Source organism: Cyprinodon tularosa, unplaced genomic scaffold (assembly GCF_016077235.1).
Source record: "Cyprinodon tularosa strain WSP-4 unplaced genomic scaffold, ASM1607723v1 ctg134, whole genome shotgun sequence".
Classification (NCBI taxonomy): domain Eukaryota; kingdom Metazoa; phylum Chordata; class Actinopteri; order Cyprinodontiformes; family Cyprinodontidae; genus Cyprinodon; species Cyprinodon tularosa.
The window spans coordinates 922,684-946,485 of NW_024038158.1; the positions used below are offsets into that span (position 1 = coordinate 922,684).

A 23,802-nucleotide genomic window follows, 5' to 3' on the forward strand; every position below is an offset into this window, starting at 1 on the left:
GATAAAACTAAAGTATTCATGGTGCATTAATCCCTATGGTTTCCTCTCCTGCTTCACAATGATTTAAGCCTCTTGGGTAAGGAAAGGAAGAGTGTAGTGATGGGAATTAACAATTCAGATCCATCTGCTGAAAAAAAACAGCAACATTGAAGGAGCAGGATATTCATTAGTGTTCCTCTCTATTAAAAAACAAAACAAAACTGAGAAACAAAGAATATCACTGCTACCAAATATACTTTGACATAAAAACAGGCCTGAAGTTGTAAGTAATGTTTCAGCTTCTCCAACAGCAGCTGCAATCGATAGAGGTTGTCATCCATTCAGCTACCCTCACAGTTTACTCTTCTAAGCAAAGACAAGATTCAAACAAAACAAAAAAAACTAGATGTTTGGAAAAATCCCTGCAAATATCAAATATCAAGCAGAACATCTTGGTGAACAAAAATAAGAATACAGATCAAGAAAACAGTAAAAAAAAAAACACAGACACACGCACACACATTTCATTTCAAAAGCAAACATTTACTAAAAAACACGTGAAAAAAAAAAGTCTGATGTCTCTTCCTTACAGGCTAACCGTAATTTTATTATAACTATATATTTGTTTTGATTAAGGGCTCAAATATCCCACGGAACTTTCACCAATGACCAACTAATCATGTTCCATCATTATATGCTACATTATGCAGAGTCTTTGTCTGCACTGATAAAGATTCCCTCAACAGATCATTCTAGAATGTCAGGAGTTTGAATTGTTTTGACATTTGCTTATAGGCTTAAATATGACTTAAACTGATGTGTTACAGATTATGTTAGATTATTAATCCAACACCTGGAAATGCTCCTTGTTAGTGGCACAGAAGTTTTCCATTCCTTCATCACAAAATATGTACAATACACGGTATATGATGGGGTGCAGCATAAAGCATACATTATACTAAAACACAATGCTTTAAAATTGAATGAGCAAAAAAAACAAAAAACAAAAAAACAACAACTTTCTTTTCTGCTTTAGGCCAGATAAATGTGGCTCTGTATATAATGCAATGTTTACACATCCTCTGGAGCAGTTAGGGTTTGGTGTTTGCACAATCTGGACTGTTGTATCAGGCTAGCAAGACATAAAAACCCAAGAAGACTCTTAAACCTTAGTTAGAAATCCTTTAGATCTCAAATCCCAAAATGTTTTATAATTCTTCTATTCTTTGAATGTTTGACTTATTCATAGTGGTGTTATGACATATTAATGGCATTAATACTCCATGACGAGATGTCCCAAAGACAGGCCTTGGCCAAAACTGCATCACCTTAAACCCAAAATTCTAGTTTCTCAAGATGCAACACAGCAAAATAGACAATACTTAAAGACCTCTACATGAAAAATGTTGAACTTGTCAGGGAGTCAAAAAAATGAAAATGAAATAACTTCTAGTTAGCTTTGCTGCACATAAGAGTTTTGTGGTAGTTTTATTTGTACAGCTCTGCCGGTGTGTTTCATTTTGTGTTTGTGATACACATTTCCTTTAATGCTCTCCTGCCCGGCGTCCGGGGTGAGTGAGCAGGGCAGCCACCAGATTGAATCCAGCCTTGTCTGTTGCTGGCTGAGGGCTCCTTCATTGCCCCCGTGTCCGTCCCTGAGCATGGCGGCTGCTGATGGGATCATGGCTGTGGATCGCTTCCGCTAATAACACTTGCCTCTTCCTGTCTTTTTAATTGGCAGAGGGTATTGCCTGCATCACCCTTGCAAACACAGTGTTTAATTGCCTTGTCAGGACAGGCAGGCTACATCATCAGCAATAATGAAAGAAAGTAGAGCCTCTTCAAAGGCTGTTCCTTTCTCTATAATCTAATTTTTACATTAATTATTTAGCAAAACAAATAAATATTGTTGTATGTACATTTGAAATGGAATTTGTTTTTAACTTTTGTTGGTTGGAAATTTACATCAACTCCCTGCGCCTCCCTGAAGTGCTCCCATCTGCATAATCCAGTCGCTCTGAGTGAACAGATAGAGCCAGTAAAAGCCTCTATCTAGCATCAATCACTGCCACTTGCGTCTTCTTTTGAACATGTTGGACATTATCCTGTGTACTGTCTGGTTATTCGCTCTAAAGTCTACTGTGACTCATTTTGTTGAGGTGTTGTAATACTTGCAGATCACCTAAAAGATAGGACTATCATAAAAGCAACAATGCTATTTAGGCTTACATACACATATAAGATTGTATTCTGTTATGTATGGTGTTGTTTATGTTATGTGGTTTGCGAATGACATGTGAACTTGGAAGATAAAGCTGCAATCTAATCGCAGAGAAAGCAGTTTCAATCCCCATAATTCTGCCAGAGAACACTATAAACAACAAGTTGGAGAACAAATATGTAGCCAGTGCCTCCAGACATTTGCTTATAGGCTTAAATATGACTTAAACTGATGTGTTGTAGCTTACCTCTACTGCAGTAAATTCGTCAGAGCTTATACATGTATTGCAGTTCAGTTTTTTTCTTTAACTTGTAAGATTTTTATGCTCTTGCAAACATTAAGACCAATATAGATGTAGTTTTATATTGCTAAAGCATGTATGGTTGTTAGTGTCCTGTGCATGTGAGAAACATAACCTGTGAGAAACATCATGCCCCTCTATCACTGTGCTCCTAACTGGATACGTTTTATATCCAGCTCTCTTTGAGGTAGGGATGTAATAAATTTGCCCATCAATTACACTGTCTGGCGTTGCCGTCTGTGTGTTTTCTTTGGTGTCTGCTTTGGTTAATTACAACAGAACGTTCAATGCTGTCCTTGAGATTGCAGTTAATAAGAGAGAGCTGCCTGAATACTTGCCTCATAATGCCTGCTTTCCTCTCCCTGTCGAAGGCGGAAAGCGTCTAGAAGGGGTGTGGTGTGAATAATATGCAGATAGAAGTTGGCAGCAGTCTGAGACAGTCCTGGTGGCTTTTAGGGAAAAGTTTCTTGTTCTTGTTTTCTATGCTGATGTGTGAGGTTGTTGAGATTCTTGGGATGTTTCATGGCATCTCAGCTCATCGATGTCTGAAGAGATAAGTCTCGTTTCTCTATCTCTTGTTATCAGTTGTTATCAGTCCAGCCTCTATTGCACTGATGGGTCTATATCTCTCATCACAGACTTGTTTTAAAAAACTCCACAGGAAAAACAACATGTGAATTCATCTCTGGACAAAGGAAAGCACATATTAACACCAACCATTTTATTGTCTTCCATAACAAGACACTTTGCAATTTGTCTATAAGTTGGAATTAAAGTTTTAACAAACTTAAGCAGAGACTGAAGATGCAGGTGTTTCTGTTCTGTTTGAATATTAAACTCCAGCTACTGAGATCTGTGTCCGTTTCTCTTTTTAATCTTTCGTCTTCTTGATGCAACATGCATTGCTAAATTAAACATTGATCTTCACTGTAGACGTGCAAGTCTAAGCAAGAGACCACAGAATGATATGTACACTGATAGATTTTGCATTTCTTTGCTACAACAATCTTCAACCTCAGGTGAAAGGGTGATAGGTTTTTTCCGAGATATGTCTGAAATCTCTAAGCAGGCCTGAGCGTTTGAAGGTACATTTATTGTCAAGGAAGTCATCAATGCCTTTGGCTCTAATCCACACCCATATCAACAAAAGACTCTTGCACATTGTACCTCGAACAATACAGGTAGCCCTTTTTTCCTTTCTGGCAAAATAGAATTGAATGACAGTGTCTTTTTTGGCTCCTCTGGGCAATCTGATCAGAGTGGAAAGAATGGTTCGAATGAAGCCTTGTCTGAGACCTTGTGAACACCATTGGGCTGAGTTCTCCAGTGAAAAATCCAGGAAAGAAAATGTTTGTTTTTGTCAAAAAAAAATGTAAAAGATTTTATGGGATCAAACAAGTACAAAGAAACTTTTTGCACATATCCGTGAAAGCATAATCTTAGAACTCATTATTTCTTAAATATGCTATATACTGTTTTCCATTTACCCAAAACAAGCAAATCTAGTATATAATTACAGTACTCTCGGCAGAAGTATTTAAACGTCCCACAACTTAATTTAAAATATTTTTTTTATTAGCTTGCCAAAGGTCTTAACATGTATTGCTTTCGTTCTCAGTCTGGGAAAACAATGCAACCAACTGGTGACCCACAAAAAATAAAAATGATTAATTCCCTCTTGGTTTACCCTTCACAGTTCTATGATGTATCCTTTACTAATTCACCCTAAACCTACAGAGTGCACTATAGGTTACACTTTGAATAAATAATTCATTTAATAATGGCATTAATTATTATAGTTTTAAATCTACTTTTAAATATTTAATTGCACATTTAATTGTACATTTATCAATTTAATGGTATATTTAACATCCAAATAATGTATTAAATAAATAAACAATTGCTATATCTTCTTTCTTCATGGTAAATCTATTTATTTCTGTGACATTTACAGTTTTTCATGATATATTTTAGTTTGGCCCTTCATATCCCACTGGAACCCCTCCCACACACCATCCCTGGGGGTCCCGACCTGCACTTTGGCAACCCCTGATCCCTTGGATCAATGATCTCTCGACCTTTAAGGGTATTAGAAATGCCACTTTTGCAAAGGCTCACAAGTGTATGCATTTTTAACTGAATTTAAGGAAGGTCTTGTAAATGTTTATGCCATTTTTAAAAAATAGTTTTGAGACAATTTTTCCTTTTTCTCAATCTGGAAAGAACCACAGATTAAACAGCATTGCTAAGATGTGCAACAAAAGCATAGGACTAAGCCTTGAAGAGCTCTTCCAGCTTTACAGGAAAGGAGTTATAAAGAAGGGTGAGCCTTGATGAGCCCCCATCCTTACTGTAATTACTGGTTGATACCATCAGCTCACCGATAAATGGTGATAAAGTGGAATACAAAAAGTAATAAATGTTCCTTTGTCCCTGTTATTGTCTGCCTCATCAATAATTCAACCCGACAGGCCCATAAACCGACTGAGGCCAACATTTGTATTCTGGTTGTATACATTTTTTTTCTGCTTGTTTTTTTTTTTGTCAGTCGGGTTTTTAATTTCTTTGCATTTGCTCTTTGCTGGGTGCAAAACAAATTACCGCCCGAAGAGGACAACCTTTATCTTGATCTTGGAGTGATTTTTGGGGATTAATCTCTGATTGGTGGCCTGTCCAGGATGTATCTGCCTTTCACCTGATCATAGGTACTAGTTAACTTGTAACTCTGCAGGGATAACCGGGTGCAGATTGATAGAGTCTGAAATGTCTGTCTTTGTTTGACAGAATGGGATGCAGATGTTGTTGAAAGACCCGTTGCAAGGTTGTCTGCTAATGACAGCTTATCTCAAATAAATTTGTCTACCCTAGAATCTCTCAGAAGTGAATTATGTTTTTTCCCCCGCCATTTACCCTCTTATCTTTTTCTTTTTTTTTTATTTCACTCTAGGTATAAATTAAATGTCAGCCTAAAATGAATATCTATTACTTGCACTGTGTAATCATCTAATTTTGCCTTTTTAAAAAGACTTACTTTCCTACATATTTCATCTGAATTTAAAGAATAATGACCATACGCAGTGAAACCAGAATAAAAGCCTTCCCTACCTCCATCTCCCATGGAAGCACACCTTTCCTTTGTAGCCTTTTGCTCCTCAATTAACAACCTCGGAGTGTCTGGCGCCCTCTTTTTTGTCTGTGTTCAGCTGGAAATGTGTGGAACAGACCCTTGGCTGAAGTGGTTACTCATGCCCTTGCCTTTTAGCTCCTATAATAGCCCATCATGCCGACACTGTACCTTTGACCCTCTGACAAATCACTTTGCCAAACAAGAGAAAGGTTATGTCTGTGGATGACTGCAAATTTACAAGAAATTCTATTCTCTGTGCCAGGACTGAATGTGCTATGGATTGAGATATTTTAGATGAAAAAGTAAGAATTACAACTTTTATTTGATCTAAATGTATTTCTGCTGTTCGTATAAAAGCATTTTTTTTTATGTATTTTTATTATTATTTGATCTGGAGTGATGATGAATTAGGAAGTTAGGGTTCGTCCTGTAACCAGTTGAAGCACTATTTATTCCTAACTTTGTTCTTTGAGCAAGACACACATAACACTTAGCCTCCTATTGGTGGTCAGAGGGTCCACTGGGGCCAATTGTTAGGCTTTTTTGCTTCTGTCTGATCCAGGGCAGCTGGGCTACAGTGTAGTTTAGCAGCTTTAGCATGTGTTTAGCATATGGGTGCCCCCAACAAGTCCTATGGGAACATTTTATGTGCTCATCAACTTCAGCACAATATGTATTTATGATAGCCATACTTGATTTTTCTAAAGAAAATCCACATGAGGGCCGTTAAATAAATGGCTGGTAAACACCCTGTGCTCCAAATGAACATTTGCAGTAAGTAACACCATCTATGTTGCCACTGAAGGGTGGACCATTTACAAACTGAAATACAGTGATGAGGCTGATTAGTAAAGCTTTTGTTGAATCACTAATTAACTTCATTTTTGTCATTTTAAAGCCAATCCTGAAGAGCAACTCGCTGAACCAGTTTGTTAGGTGATCACAAAGGACGGTGAGGGAGTCTAAGACAGGGTTGGAGTTACTGTTGACCAGGGGTCACCATCTTTTTAAGGCAGAGGGCCACTTTATGCATGAATCATCTTTACTTAATATATAATACAGGAAGGAAGGAAGGAAGGAAGGAAGGAAGGAAGGAAGGAAGGAAGGAAGGAAGGAAGGAAGGAAGGAAGGAAGGAAGGAAGGAAGGAAGGAAGGAAGGAAGGAAGGAAGGAAGGAAGGAAGGAAGGAAGGAATCAATTTTCACCTTAACTTCATACATTATAATCATATTTTTACTGTTTCTTTTAACAACACATTTTCTTTGTGATGTCATTTTGAAATCTCTATAATCTCCCATTGACTGCTGGAGATAGGCACCAGCACCCCTTGCAACTACACTCGGGACAAGCGTGTCTGAAAATGGATGGATACTCTGTAAGAATAAAATGATGAAATCTCTTTAAATGATTTAAAAAGAAGGGCAACCAAATAAAAATATAATAAAATAATATTACCACGTTAGTGACCCCTGCTGTAGACCATACAGATGCAGCGACTGGTCGACTCCATTGGGAGAGTTAAGGTTGAACATAAAGTCCCCAGTATAACGACCAAGCACCATGCGAGCAGTTATAACCGGCTGCATCTGAGTTCTTAATTAAATAGATCTTAACTTGAATTGTGGCATTATTGTCTCAGCCACTTTTCTTTACTCAATTATTTTTGCTATATTTTACAAATATATGTCCAACCCTAATGTTTTAGTATTTTAGATAAATTATTTTGTGTTTTTTATATTTTATTTTGATTTACTTCCATATTCAAATGGATGCTGATCTCTATTGTTAGCTCTCTACATGCCCCCAAGTTGTTTCAGAGGCATAAAGAAAAAAACCAACATTTTCTGTGCTGTTTGCTGAAATCTACCGGGTTGACTGAGGTTAAGGTCTTATTGTCCTGTAGGCGTGTTTCTTTGTCAAGAGTGAAATGCATAGAGTACTTTTAGATAAAAACACACTATAAGTTACCCTTTGCCAAATAAACTACTGCTGTGTCCTTGTTTGTTTTCTCATCATTCAACTTTCATCCACATCCATCTCAGTCTCCAGACTTAATTTTTGTTTTTTAAACATACTTAAAAAAGAAAACATTCTTATAGTGAATGTTTGGATTGTTTAACATCTTTAGTGTGAGATTATTTGAATGTACATTAACAGTGTGCTTATTTAAATGTTTTTTTTAGACCTCTTTTCCAGGTGTGCCAACAAATGTGGTCAGTAATGTAAATCATGGTGATAAATTATTGTATTTACCTTTACATGGTCATGATGCATTGCATCCACTAATGCTTTTATCTCTCAATATATTCAATTCCATTCCGTTGCATTTCATTCTTTTTTGAATGCACTCAGCATTTGTTTTCATGGATATTCTTAGTAATTTTAAAAATACCTTTAGACTAGACTCTCTGTTTTCTTTACTCTGTCCTTTACTTGGGCCTTTGAAATAATTTCTTAATGTGAACCTGGTGGCCAAACGTGAAGCTCCTCTTACTCCCAGAGCTTCTCTAAAACAACCAAGGCAGTTTAAATCAATTTATGCCCAGGGGGTCTCCCAGTTCACACAATGAAACAGTATCAGGTAGACACAGTGAGAAATGCAGTCAATAATATCGCATTAGGGTTTCTGAGTGTGTGTGTGTGTGTGTGTGTGTGTGTGTGTGTGTGTGTGTGTGTGTGTGTGTGTGTGTGTGTGAACTAAGGTACGAAACTGTGGCTGACAGTACCAAGTTAAATCATAATAGAGTTTCAGAGGGTGTATTATTACATAGTGTGGTTATATAGAAGCGGCAGCTGGTGGAGGTGAGCGTGTTTGAAATGGGAGATAGGTAAGATAAGAAAGTATCTATTGATGTGGAGGTCTTTGGATTTTCCAGTGTTTCTATTTCAATACATGCTACACTGCAGAATCCCCCATTCATCCATCTTCTGCCTTTTCCATCTGGTTCTTGGGTGGCCGGTGTCTATCTCCAACAGTCTGTAGATGGACAATCTACCTGCAGGTCTCCATGAATTGCAAGGCCACAGATAAAACCACAAACAACCACACACCTAAAGGCAAGTTAGATTCACCCTTTAACTTATGTTTTGGATGGTGGGAGGAAGCTGGAGGACCAGGAGAAAACTCATGCATGCATGGAGAGAACATGCAAAATCCTGGCCTGGGAATTGAACCCAGGACTTTCTTTATGCAAGGCAACACTGCGAAAAACTGGGCCACCATGATGCCCCGCTGCAGATTCAAATATAAATTTCAGCATCTTTGTAATTATGTTAAGTTTTTTGTGTTGAACTTGGCATTATTTGAGCCTTTTTTTGGGGGTGGGGGGGGGTGGGGGTCATCTTCATTTTGGCTTCAGTGATTAGTCTCCCATTTTGGCTGGAAACTACTGTGTTTTACCCCTATTCCCCGCCGTCCTCCTGTATTAGTTCCCCATAAATTTCCTGTATTATTTTATAATAAAAATTATATATAAAACAGATCTGCCTCTCCAAACTGAACAGTTTCTAGAGTTGCAAGTCAAAATCTGAACAGGGGCAGTACTTGTGGAGTTGAAGACATTGGTGGTTTGTTATTCAATTTAGAATAGAATTCAACTTTATTATCATTACATTGTCGCAAGTACCAAGCAATGAAATTCACTCTCTTCATTTAACCCATCCCTTTGGGGAACAGCGGGCTGCCATTGTGCAGCAGCCGGGTAGCAGTGTGGGGGTTAAGGGTCTTGCCCCGGGATTCAGAGTGGGAGTGCGTGGGAGTGGGGCTTGAACCTGAACCTCTGGGATCCAATGCTCTAACCATTAGGCCATCCCTACCCTACAACAACACTGAAAGACGGAGGTGGGGTTTTAACCGACAAACCTCCAATTGCAGGGCAAACTCCTGCACCCAACGCCACTGTCGCCCGGTTGCCAGTGTCATTAATAAAGCCGTGAGACCATGACTATCTAATACAAAAAGCAGATTTCCCTACAAATCCAATGAATAAAACAAAACTAATAGCTGAACTGGTGATGGATAGACCAATAGCCGGTCAGTTTGCATTCCAGTCCTTATCAATGGTCGTTTGGCACAGAGGTCATAACTGAGATACTGGATAAGAGTTGCTGAAATGAGCTTTGGCAGGACTCAGCCTTTAAGATACGGTAAGTATGTTGTCTTCGGGGTGCTAAAAGTAGAGCTGCTGCTGACTCATGTCTTAAAGAGTTTATAAAGGTGCTTTTAAGTATGGCTCCTTGTTTTCTTCCTATAGCGGTATGTCTCTGACGACCTTCTGTTCCCTTGAGTCAAATGCTGAGTGTCACTGGAGAAAAATAACTCATGGTCAACTACCAAGATCAGTTAAACATGCGACCCGATCTTAGAAAAGTGAAAGATGATGGACAGTTGGTAACATGCACCGATAAACAGATGGACATATAAGATGTGTATGTTTCTGTTACTGATTTAATTTAATTAGAAACATTTCCCTGTTATTTCATCACCAATTAATGTAGAAACTCAGTTTCTAATAGTGATGTTTCTACCTGTTGTTGACTTGTTTGACCCGTTTTGCGTTATTTTTACGGTTTATATGGTCCTTTATGTCAAAGCTGTTGTTATTTTGTCCCAGATGGTCTGTCTGCTCATTTATAATGATCAACGGCACCAAATAATTCCAGACTGATGGAGTAACTTAATGCTATTAGGCTAATTTGAGAGCAAATTATATAATGCAAGGACATGGTTTTGAAAGTCAAGGGCACAATTTATTAATTTAACAGAACTAATTGCTAATTAGTGCTCACTGATGATTAATTCAAGGATACAAATTACTAAATTACGTGCACAAGTGATAAAACTAACTCCCTACCAGAAGTTGTTGAGAGTAAACACTCTTTGTTTACTCATCTGTTGCTGCCTTTTAACCTCTGTTGCATGTTTCTATTTTTCATTTTTTAATATTGTAAAACATGATACATTTACAAGACTGGCGAGGTTTATATTTAGAGGATCTTGACCGCTGGCAAGTGCAAATTCTTATTATTTATTAATTAGATCTTCTCCTGAAGTTTGTGTCATGAGCAGAACATAACTGATTGATATTATTTCTGTCCTTTATCCTGAACTTGCATTTGCTTCACTGAAACAGTGTTATACACAAGTGTGAGGTCATATTCACACTTGTTTTTTCATTCTGTTACACGTGTGTCTGCTGTGCATTTGTCTTTCTATTTTATGGTTGTTCTTACTTGACTTCCATAGTGGAAATTAAAGGAATAGTACACCCAAAACATGATTAGCCTTCATTTTCTACTCACCCCCATGCTGAACAACACTCTGGAGTACTTTTTTGATATCTCAAATGCATCTGGAGATCTGGGAGGCTTCTTGCTGTCTGCTGACATTCAAATAATGGAGGTCTATGGTGCCCGAGGCAGAAAGGTCCATAAAAGTCCACAAAAAACGTGTCAATATTCCTCCATACTGCTCGTCCAATGTATTCCAAGTGTCCTGAGTGGGTAGCATCCAGAATTTACTCGAAACGAAGTCATTTAGAATGTTTTTAGAGCATAAACAGTAGTGTATAGGATTTCCTGAAAGCACGCGCCGGCGCGTTCATGACGCTACGGAAGCCGGCAGACCAAACCAGATGAAAGTGCGCATTCAGCGTCTGCTCTGCCGATAATGCAAGCGTAGAAGAAGAAATGTGCTGTTTACCTGTGCAAAGAAAGAAACAACGAAAGAAAAATGTCTGAGGACTTCAGTGTTGAGGAAGAGCATGAGTTCTTTGCCGAGCTAAATGCGCACTTTCATCTGGTTTGGTCTGCCGCGGTTTCCGTAGCGTCATGAACGCGCTTTCAGGAAATCTACGCCCCGCCCTGCGTGTTTCGGTGCTCTGTGGGGCTGGGGCGTTTCGGTCGGCGCCGTGGGGGGGCTGGTGTTCGGTGCCCGGCCCTACTTCGGGGTGGCCGGCTGCCGGCGGGGCCCACGGACTCGTCCCCGCGGCTCCCCGGGGCGCCGGCATGGCGGTGGCTGGGGGGCTTCTTCGTGGCTGTCTCTCCTCCTACCTTGGTGGGGGTCTGATTTCCGGGGCTGGCCCCGCCTTGGTGCCTTCGCTTCTGGGGTCCCTTTGGGCGCCTGGGGCTTTGGGTCTCCCAGCGCTGGACTCAGTGCTCTGGGGGGTGTGCCTCTCCGGCTCTCCACAACCACTATTGAGCATTTTTTCTATGGATAAACTTTACATGCACAAGTTTACCCTAACAAACAACTACAGGTGCTAGGCTTCAGGTACTTAGAGATTCACTTCCATACAGAAACCCCACATTCATATCTTCAGGTAACACAGAGTACATGTCAGACTTAATAATATTACTTTAGTGATAGTTTCAAGGTGTTGCTTTATTGTATATCTCGTACCGTGTCTTTTGGTTGTGCTGTTCTTTTTTTTTTCATCTCATTGCAGGTGATGAAGCAGACTGAAAATGTTTTGTCATTGTCTCCTTCCTATCTCCTCTTTCTTTCATCTTTTGTCCTTTTTTTTTTCTTTTTCTTTTTCCTTCTTCTTCTTCTGTTTTTCTGCTCTACTTACATTGCAGTGTCCATATGAACTGTAAAACTCCCTGCATAATTATAATAAAGCAATTTATATACATGAAACAAGTGGAGCAGTATGGCAATTGCGATACCGCTACACTTGTGAAAGTAAAATCTGTTGGGCTCCTTTTGGCATCAAGACAATTATTCTTATTGCCACCTTGCCAGACAGGACACTGTTAAAAAAAAAAAAAAAAAAAAAAAAAAAAAAAAAAGAGCGGGAGCAAAACTGAGTATGATTGTGCTTTATTAATGTATTTATTACAAAGTATTAATCAAACCCATCAAAGTCATCATCCTCTGTTTCTGAATTAAACAGCTGCGCTAAATCAGACATGCCAGTTTCCCCTTCTTCGCTGTCAGTCACTTTCCGTGCAGCGCGGCTCCTCAGAAATAATGCCTGCTTTTGCAAAAGCTTGAACAACAGAGCCAGCAGACACGTTAGTCCAAGCATCTGCAATCCATCTGCAAACTGTGGCGTAACTTGCCCGGCGCTGCCTTCCACTTATCCTGAAACTGTGGTCTCTGTCGGTCATCCATCGCTCCCACGCCGCTCGCAGCCTTACTTTGAACGGCCGCTTCACACTGATGTCGAGCGGTTGAAGTTCCTTTGTCAGACCTCCCGGGATAACGGCGAGCACAGCGTTCATTTGATTCACCATGTTTTTCTCATCAGCTGTGAGGTGGGCATGCATGGAGTCACAGATTAACTGCGATGGTGATGCGTGGAAAAAAACACCTGTTCTCCTCACATACACCTCCCTCAGCCACGCTTTCATCATCTCCTCATCCATCCAGCCCTTTTCATTTGCGTTAATATCATATGTCATCAGAGCGCTGTGTCTGTCTCGCTGTCAGCTCCCAGATGATGATGCGGCGCGTCCAGCAGCAAAACTTCAATTTTTCCATCTCGAGCAGCAGCAGCGCGTTGGCGGTGCGTCAGATGCTTAAACGCTCCCGACGCAGCGCCTGCTGCTCAAAACGCGCTGCGGGACCTTTTGCTGCATCTATACGCGCGTCAACCATTGACTTTGCATGTAAACTCGCTGCTTCTGCTGCACCTGCTGCGTCCGGTTCACACCGATGTCGAGCGGTTGAACAGCGAGCACAGCGTTAATTTGTTTCCCCATGTTTTTCACATCAGCTGTGAGATGGGCACGCATGGAGTCACATATTAACAGCGATGGTGATGAGTGGAAAAAAAAACACCTGGTCTCCTTACATTCAGCCACTCTTTCATCATCTCCTCAATGAGGTGGTCTCAAAAGTCGCAGTTACAACACACATAGGGCGCACCGCACCAAAGGGCGCACCGCACATTTTTAGGGGAAAAAAAGACGTTTAAGTGCGCCTTATAGTTGTGAAAATACGGTAGCTAATCAGCTTGTTGGCTTAATTTTTTAAGTTTTTCAGCATACCAAATCTTAGCACTATTCATCGTCTCACAAAAAAACTGAAGAAAATTCTGCAGATCTATTAAAGTGAGTATTAAATGCTAGCTTTTTCTTCTAAATGTGCAATCGGTCCAGATTTAAGTGGTTAATCCCTGACCCTAAACCCAAATTGATCCATACAACTAGCAGCTTTCACTTGCTTAAATTGGAAAATCTCTAAATCTACCTTGATCTGTGCATCTTTCCTCCTGTCGCAGCATGTTTAAGCTCTCACTCCTATTGACTCTCAGATGTCTACTAAGCCACTTTTTAAATAACAGACTAAAAGTGATACCAAATATACTACAAAACACCATTTTAAAACCTCGCCCCTCCATCCGCTGTCACTCAGTCTTGTTCCAAACACACATCGCTCTCCAGTCTGAGGTCGGCCAGTTTTGATCCTCTTAGAAGATCTTTTCTTTGTCTCTTTTGGCTTTTACTAAGGGTTATTAAAGGAGCTCAAAAGGAGCTGATTGCCATGACTCCTTCACCACCCTCTCATGTCATAAAAGAGGAAAATAGATCCACTGTCTCACCATCATCACATTCACTTATCCCCCCCAACCACCAGGAAAAAGAAGGGTTGACTTCAAGTTTAGTCTAGTTCCTTTATACTGTTTATGCAGACTGGCCCCGCCCACTCACCAACCCAAGGTTAGCATTACGAGTATTGATGAGGTCAGGCTATTTAGCTGAATTCGACATGGTCAGTGGATCCATGACCCCCTCCCCTCCCAAGGGCAAGGATAAAGGAGGCTGAATATGATCGGAATGTGGCAGCAATATGCTTCTGTTATACTGCTGTCTGGGTTTATCTCAATACGTGCACCTCATGATTTAAAAGGGAGACGTTGAGATGCATTCTTTATTTCTGTTTTTACAAGTTTCGTTCTCTGAGAAGATAAGGAGGTTAGATAACATGAGATGTTAGAAGTGTTATACTCGTATTCAAAAAAATAAACAACCTGTTATTCTCTCTAGACTTGGAGGCACTGATTGGGATTTTAGTTTGGAGAAGAAAAACAGGTGCTGTAATTCATTTTACTGAGAATGAGAAATCCCGGTAGCTTTTAAATGAAGAGGTATTATTATTTGTGTGGAATGAAAAGCTTATGATTAGCACAAGGAGGATCGCAGCGGCCTGTGAGGGATCAACCCATTTTTCATGCACTTAGTGCTCTGGAGTGGCTCAAGCTAAAACATTCCTAAAAAGATACTTAGGAATGACGTTTAATCACTTTGAACAAATTGGGAAAAAAGGAACATTTCCCATCTGGGGGCTATGCTTTTGACAAAAACCAATTATGCTTCTTATATGTTATGTGGAAGTGACAAATTTGTTTAAAAGCATCACATCATTCTTCTTCGCCACGTCTGGTCACACAGACTTCTCCCCACTTCTTGCATAAAAGTCACATAACAGGCAACTCTTTTACAGGAGCGGAAAAATGCTTCCCAATGGACCAGAAGCAATTTAATCACTGTCGTAACAGAGTCTAATGAGATTGTGCTCAGGGAGTTAGCACTGACTTGTAATTAGAGGCAACCTCCTTACAAGATAGGTGGAAATGAAGAAGCAAACATGCTGCATAGGTGCGGTGGTCTCTGGGAGCTCAGGGTCTATTAATGTCTGCCATGCCATGCAAAGCAAATGAGAGAAAGGAGGAGGAGGAGGGGAGGGTTTTATGACTGCTGCAATTAGGATGGAGACATCTGCTAAGAGGCAAGCTGGGTTAAAGAATGGAGCTTGACAAATAAAGATCCACTTTTTTTTTTTACACCGTTTACTTTATTGGCTCCTTAACATGAGGTTATTTGTCTAAGCCAGCGGGTTCTTATCTTGATCCTAAAGGACCGATGTCCTACTACTTTTAGATCTCTGATTCAACACACCTGCCTGCAATATGAGCGTATTAGCAGAGCTTGTCCGCTGCTAGTAGCAGGACAGGATTTGAGTTTGACTCCTTGTTTGACTCCTTACAAAGTTTTCAGTGAAGTCAGAATTCTGCCCAAAGGGCACCAAGTCATTTATACTCATCCAGCAGTTTTTAATTAAAGAACACTCGTCAACTATGTGCATTTTAAACATCATAATTGCATGCTCTTTCCTCAGCTCACGGCTCGCTTTTTATCAGCAACTGTCTGCATGCGCTCTTGTCTACTCAGAGCATCAGTGCTTTTTACTTTGTCGCCAAACTCTCCAATAACTCAGAAAAAAGTTGCTAGATCTATCACTAGTTATTATTTGAAGCAAAGTTACTTCTGGAAAGAACTAACTGGCATTATCTTGCCACTTCCCCAATGGGGAGGATAGTAAAGAAGGTAAAAAAAAAACCCTACAAAGCCTCTTTTTACACACCTGCACTGTTTTTGTTGTTGTTGTTTTTTTGGTGTTTGATCCACCTAGAAAAAAACATTAACTTGCATTAAAGATTCTTGCATATCTTTTACAGGATGGGTATTAGATTAATGGGCAAAAGTTTGTGTTTTATCATCAGTTACTTGGTTGCTTTCAGTGAAATCTCAATCTTTTACCCACAATTACAGATTTACTGTACATTCGTAGTCTCACAGCCGATTGGAGTCCAACAGTACTGAAATCTAAGCCCCTCCTGTGTACAAATAAAGCGTATGAGAAGAACAAATGCAGTCAGCTAATATGCTAAGGAAAATGCAGAACACCTTTATGTGTCAAGCACTGAATAGAATTGGGCAACCTGCAAGATGTTACTGGCTACCTAACAGGCATTAAATTTAGGAGACAATTTTCTGTAGTTTTCTCATATTATAGTCTCATATGTACAATGTATCTCTTGCTGAATGAGGATAAAAGGTTTCAAATGAAGGTATCCTCATGGCAACTGCAATTTAAGCTCACACTTTGGTATCCATTCAGACCAGCATGCATCTATAAAAGTAAACAGGAAAGCACAAACGGACAAGAAAGAAATTAGTTAAAAACACACTATCTGGGAAGAGTTACTTCTGAGAAGTTGCTAAATACAGCAACAAAGTCTCTACCATGGCAACAGTGCAGCTATTAGCCCAACTTCTTAATTGATTGACATTTTGGGCGCCTCATGGTATCGAATCTGCAAGCATAAAACTTTCAAAATGCCCATGGAGAGGAGTTTATCAGCATTTTTGTTTTAAACACTGGTTTGTATGAGTTGTGGATTGCCCTTTTGACAGAACCCTGACATCCTAGTTTTCATAGGTTTCCTTTGTTGTTGATTGATTTTAATTTGTTTTTGGAATAGTGATGAACATCGCACCACAGTTGTTTGCACTGTTGTGTGCGGTAAGATGTTCTGGGGATTGGTCTGTTGGTTTTTGTGTGGAATGGACTCTATGAACAAATCCACTACGAACTTCAGCCAGCTCCTTTTTTTCCCCGTCTTAAATTACTGGATGATCTGATTAATCCAGGTGTGTCTGGCCATTGTTGTCATCAAGGGTGTAACTTTGTGATGAAAGTTGGTGGGAACACTCGGGTGGTGGGTGATTGACCTACAGTTACTCAACCCGAACGTTTTCATAATGAATATCCAATGCCAAAATCGCTATATCATGCATCCCTAGAAATACAATTTCAATTCCATTTATCCAGAAAAATATGGATATGCTGCATTTTAAATATAGCATAGCATATTTTTTTCTTTTAAACGTTCTGGTAAACTTGGAGATCTATTTTATTGCATGTTGCATATCCCAGTAAATCTGTTGCTCCTTTAAATCTGCAGCTCTCCCTACTTCTCTCTGTGCTTTGTTTAAAAAGATTTATGAACCTCTTTACTAATATAATGATGCCTGAAACAAAATTTCAAGATATGTAGAAACTTTGCAGTCTGATTCTGTCTGTACAATAAAAATTTTAACCTGCAACTGGGAGTCATGGTCCTAACTTGTTTAAACGTACAATCTGTTGCCATTTTTAGCTGAAAAGCTCCGTATGTCTAACAAACAGATTTTTTGGTGGCATGATCTCTAATTTTTTTAACCAACCCATCTCCTAACCTTTACTTATACATCGAAGTAGCTGCCAGTTAATATTCACTGAGTGCTGCTGTGTGTCTCTCCTCCAATGACGTAGGGACTCTGTATGCAGTGAGATGCAACCGCAAATCAGATGTCACAAAACGACAGATCTGATGCGATACACTGAGATGCGGGACAGGAGAGCAGCGGGAGAGAGGAAAAAAAAAAACAGACTCAAATCGCCCTGAACACAGACACCCAAGCCTGTTCCCTTTGGCTAAAATAAATGAGCAGAAAGGGGAAAAAAGGGGAAATTATTGGTGGGGACTCTCCACACCAGTCCTTCAGAAAGTTACGCTTGTGGTTGTCATGGTTATTGAGGTCGCACACACCTGGATTAATCAGCCAGTTGTGATGTTCTCCCCAATGCATCAGTTATCCCTTGCTACTCCAGCTTCCGCCCATCATCTAAATAAACATGCAATAAATCGGCTAGTTTATATTCAGGTTAAAAAAAATATTTTTTTAAATTCAAGATCAAAGGTCGCATTTTATTTTCTTATTTAATTTTTATATTTGATAAAATTGCACATCTTAGCCATCAGTGTTTTGTGTTTTAGCACTACTTGGACTGCATGGAAAAAAACACACTTATTCAAAACTCAAAGGGCTATTTCACGAATGGCCTTGAAACAACTTTAAACTGTGCTTTAGAGTGTTGAATAATTCCGCCCTGATTCGAGGAGTTGGGAAACAACCCTTTACCAAAGTGCCAATCAGAACTCAATTGTTGCCCAATCTTGTTTTGTTTCTTTATTTGGGAAAATAAAATCTGCTGGAAAATTGTAAAGATGGCCTCATTACTGTTTTAATCAGTGAAGTTAGATCAGAATTAGCATTCTAATCAAAAAATTAGAACGCTAATTTTAGAATCATTATTTTTTTCTGGCACTGCTTGCCGTTATCTGCAGCAGACGAAGGGATGAAATGGACAGAGGGAAGTAATACACATGCAGCAACGGGTCTAAGGGTCGGGAGTCGGACCCTGAACCACTGCAAGAGCTGACCACTCTATTCACGTATTTAACATGTAATCTGTGTACATAGTGCTTTTGACTAATTCTGATTGAAAGAAAAAGTTTCATACTATCACGTAATTTAATTCTCATTACTTATATGGGCCTTTATGGTGTGAAGCACTTCGCTTCCTCTCGATGTGTTGCATCATCAAGCAGACCTCCATCCTGCTCATCCTTCAGAGCCTGTCTGAACTGAAATGCACTCAACCTGGTTCCCTGCTGCTTGACTTCTAGCTTGTCACTCTGTTGCCATAGTTACACTTTATCATTGGAGGAGACTTATGACAGCCTGCACATGAACAATCGAGATTTACAGACTTCAATCTGGATTTTTTTTAATATTCCTTTAAAGTCAACTTGCTTTATTTATCTAGGTTGAGCTTTCCAAAAATATCTTGACTCAGAGGTACTGTACTCTTTGTGCTGTTAACTACACAGAGAAGAAACTATTATTTTTTCTTTGTGTTGCTCTGGGTTGTTTACTTCAAACTGTTTCCAGACAGATATCAATGCAGCACACCTGAACAGAAAATAAGTTGCCTTGAGCTTTTACCAACGTGGGGTTCAAATTGAGTTTCCAATTCTCAGTGTACACATCCACAGGGGATAGAAAACATTAACATTTCATCATCTTATTACAATAATTAAGTGATCTCATGCAGGGAACGTAATAATTAATTTCATTTCTGTGCTAAAGTCCTCAGCAACTTTGGTGGTTTAGTTAATAATAGTCTAAGAGATCAGCATATTCCCCTTAACGAGAGTAAAAATTTTAAAACTACACTTTAAGGCAATTACCTTTTGATTAAAGCATTTTCATGACATGAAACTTTTATCTTCAAAATGGATAGACAAATAAAATTAACACTTTTGACAAGCTTAAATATAGAAACCAGTAGGAATATCTCCCTCTGAATGAAAGCAAAGGTAACTATTTATTGGTTTTTATTGTTGTTGCAATCATACATTTTCCACTGATGACTCTATTTAATTTAGTCTCTATCAGATGTTTTTCAAACCATGTTTTAACCAAACAAATTTAGGAATATGCACAGCTGTCTGAACAGTTAACATAATTCTGCAATCCATAATTTTCACTTACAGATACAATAAATCCTGCCGTAAACATTCCATAATGAATAGATAATCACTTCGTCTGTCAGTGGTTGTAATTATATGCCTAATTAGTTTATATAGCAGAAATGCTCTGATATATTCCCGTGTCTCTTGGTGTCTTATTTGTGTGTTTTTGTTTTTTTACATAACTCCTTTCTAAGATCAATACAGGTAGCCCATGAGTTCTTGGCAAGCAGAGTTTCTTTCATCGACTTACTGTATCTGACTGCGTAACTATCAGAGGAGCTGTTAGTCTTTTTAAAGAGAACCTGCATGTCAGTGTTTGTTGAAACAACTTTGCCGTTGGTATACAGAGTGTACCGGTTCCTTGCTGACAAACTATTGGTAATTCTCTACACAGCAGGATGGGAAATTGGATAGACCCTATTAAGCCTCTTTGCAGTGGCTTTAAGTAGTCATTCTTCTCTCATACACACTCGCTTGCAGAAGAAAAGTAAACTCACTCCCAGGAGTTGATGTTGGCACACAGCAAGCATCAGTTCTGCCTACATGCTGTGACCCAGCATGGAGTGTGACCAGCTGTCTGTGGCTGGACCCTGCCAGTTCTCAGAGTGGAGATTTGTGTGCATCTGGGTTTACTTGGATGCCTTACATGGGATTTTTGACATCCTCACACTAACCCCACTTCAGCTCTGTGAGAACCGTTCTATGAGTTAACACCAAAAAATGTAAGCTAAAAGAAGTGTTGGATTTGGTCCACCATCTGAAGTAAACTATTACCTACAACCTATTGATTTTATGGAATACCAGTTTGACAAAGAATGTAAATAAAAAACAACCCTATTTATTCTGGAAAAAAACTGAAATAAAAATACCTTTTATTTGAACTGTGTGTGTTATTTAACAGTCTTACTCTCCAAAGTGGGTGTTACTGATTTTATTTTACAATGTTTTGCAAAATTGTTGGTACCCCTTGTTTAATAAAAGAAAAACCAACAATTTGTTACAGAAAAATGTTGAATCAATATTATTACTCAAAAGTAGTAATAGATAAAAACAAATCTATGAAAATGAACAAATGAACATCAGACAGAATGGTTTAAACTCTTAAAACCCACCTAATTCTGGGTAATCCTCGCCTATTTTGCATAGGCAAATGGAAAAGCAAATAACTGGGGAACTGTCAGCCCAAATTACATGTGTGGTACATAATTTGAAAGCTAACACCCTCTAGTTTCTGAAAATATTAATAATAAAATAATGTGACTAAAACATAGCCTCAACTGAATCAGTTCAAACATGATTCAAGGTTGTTGTTTTCTTCTTGTGGAAAATAATAGGTCTTTTTTGAAAAGCAGTGATAAAGACGTGCTTGAGAATAGGAATGTCAGAAAATTTCAAACCTCTCCCTGCAACAGTTCCAGAGCTGTGCAGCGTTGAACTTTTGGCATCACCAGCATCACCAAACCTCTCCAAATGTGCCAAATTGTGCCAATTGTTCAATTTGACCCACAGAATAACACAGAAGCATTTTGATGGCCACAAAACATTTATGAAGCAGGTATGTTTACACTTTTTTGTTATTTCATCTGGAAAAAATAATGAAACAGGCCTGGTACTGATAACTACTAAATACTAATGATTAAATGCAGCCGCCAAAAGGGTTTTCTCTGAATAGTTCAGAGAACTAAAGTGAGCAAAAAAACCGTAAACATCACACAGCAGTGCTCTGTTCATGGAAATAACAATAGACGATGGGCGATGAGCTGTGCTCTGATTGGTTGGTTTACAACGAGCAAAGCTGCTGAGCAAAGACGCATCATAGCAACAAGCACTCACTCACTAAAACATGAAATTGTTGATATGGTAGGGTGACCAGACGTCCTCTTTTTCCCGGACATGTCCTACTTTTCATATCTAAAAAAATGTCTGGGGGGAATTTTCAAAACTTCTGTGATTTTGGTTGAATACAGTGCAGCAGAACCGAGCCGCTAGCTCCAGTCCTGCTCCAGGAACTCCGGCAGACGGGGGGAGTGAGCCAGAGTGAGACAGAGCAACTGAACCTGACCCGGTGACGGTAGCAGCGGTAAGGCAGGCGGTGGGAAGCATACTGTCACCGGGTTGGGTTTGGTCACTCCATCCCCGGCCGCCAGGGTTCCCTGACCAGCCCCGGAGCTCATGTCCCGCCCAAAACATCAAACCTTGCAGGGATCTTCTGATAGACAAAAATAATCCATGCCTGTCGAGTCTTCGGATCCTTAGGAAGACTGAAAATGTACCCTTTTCTCCATGCAGCCCGGTACTAGTGGGCTGGTCTGTATGTCAGTTTTGTGGCGTGACAGAATACAGGCCAGAACCAAATAAGGTAACATTCCCAAGTCTACGTCAACTTGGGGCTGTGTTTGAATTCGCCCGTTTTAATGTTGAAGGTTAGAATTGTTAGATTGGCAGAGAAAGGAGGTGTCGATGGCGTTTGAACTTCTCTGTATGTCCATTTTACCCACTGAACTATCGATATTCATCTATGACAATGTAAACTCGGTTTTGCATTGTATGACCCCTTAAAAATACATCCAATATCAATGTTATACCTGGCTTACACTGATTTCACCTGTTTTATCAGTAGCTGGGAGTGGATGATTCCCCTGTGCTGTAATGACACTTAGGGGCACTGTGTGCATTTACCTAATTAGTTAGCCAGACCAATATGAGTGGGATAATTGATTGTACGGATGATTTGCAATTTAGCCAGGCTAATAATTTGTTATGATTAGAACATTAGAGATAAAAACATAACACAGGTATGTAACCGAGTGAAAGTACTCTGGCAGGTTGATGCTCTCAGTTTTTAATCTACTTTAATGATATTTCACCTCGCTAAGCTAACATTGTAAGAAGTGCGGGGCAGTGGATGATGAACTGCTGGTCTCAGCTCAGCACTGTACACTCATAAGTTACGTCTGAAGGAGATTACATTTCGTCAGACAGTCTCTCTGTGTGGAAGTGTGTTTCAAGCTACATTTATGTGCATGTAGCTCTGCTGGCATAATATTTGAACACTGAAGAGAAAGAGTTATGATACCGTAAGTCATTTTATGTAGTGAGATGCATCGCATGCTGTAAAAATGTCAGGAGTCGAAATCAAAGTTGTACAAACATTTTTTTCTGTTGGCTTTATAAGATCCCCACATAACACATCCGCTCATTTTTGTGTCATTAAAATAGTCAAACACCTCAATGAATGGTCAGCTATCCAAGTCAGTTTGATTATCTTAATCAGCCATTTAATTAGCTTTCCAAGTTTAATTACACGTTGCAGATAATTCCACAGTTATTTTATAAGACACAGCAAAAGAGCCTTTCATTTCTGTATCATTCATACACTGCTCCTTTTTTCCTTGCATTTATTTTTGATATTTAGACTACTCAGCCTTTTATCCAGCCACCCTCTCGTTATCTGGCTGAATTTTTTATTCATCCTGTTGTGAATCTGACAAAAAGAAAAAAAAAAGCACATATTCCTTGGTATCGCTTTTTCATGCTTTTGTCTGTTCTCTCCCTCGCTGCATTGAGAGCAGAGAAACCCTGAGGAACTGAAAGTTTGAGAGTTAAAATCATTTTGAAGTGACAAAGAACGCTTCTTTTCTTTGATGTAAGGTGTAAAATTGTTGCAGTGAGGTGCTGACGTCGTCTGCTCTCTTTCCAGCTTTTTCCCAGAGGCCCACCTTGGCAGTTAGAGGAGAGGTCATCACCATGACAGCGTCCTCACAGGACTCCAACCCCTCGTTTGTGGCTGGCCTCTTCCTCCTCCTCCTCCTCCCAGCTGTTTACACCCAGAAATCGGCTTTCCCAACAACCCCAAGCACGCCTTTGTTTGACCCACTGACCCAACCAGAGTGTACGAAGAAAGAACATCCAAAGGTTTCCATCCAAGGTCTGACATTATTCAAGAAATATTTTTCTGCCTTCAGCTTCATGTAAAGTTTAAATGTTTTGTTGCAAGTTAAGACATGGGGGGTGCTTTTTAA

The 23,802-nt window shown here is 39.5% G+C and overlaps 1 protein-coding gene across 2 annotated transcripts in view; it reads left to right on the plus strand.

Moving 5' to 3' along the window:
• The window catches only part of sema5ba (sema domain, seven thrombospondin repeats (type 1 and type 1-like), transmembrane domain (TM) and short cytoplasmic domain, (semaphorin) 5Ba), a 304,696-nt gene that overhangs the window by 95,927 nt on the left and 184,967 nt on the right, over nucleotides 1-23,802 (plus strand). For both annotated transcript variants that reach the window (XM_038277743.1, XM_038277742.1), the window contains exon 3: nucleotides 23,481-23,708. In XM_038277743.1, the coding sequence (XP_038133671.1) occupies nucleotides 23,528-23,708 (181 nt within the window). In that variant the 5' untranslated portion in view covers nucleotides 23,481-23,527. The remainder of the gene's footprint in view (nucleotides 1-23,480; nucleotides 23,709-23,802) is intronic.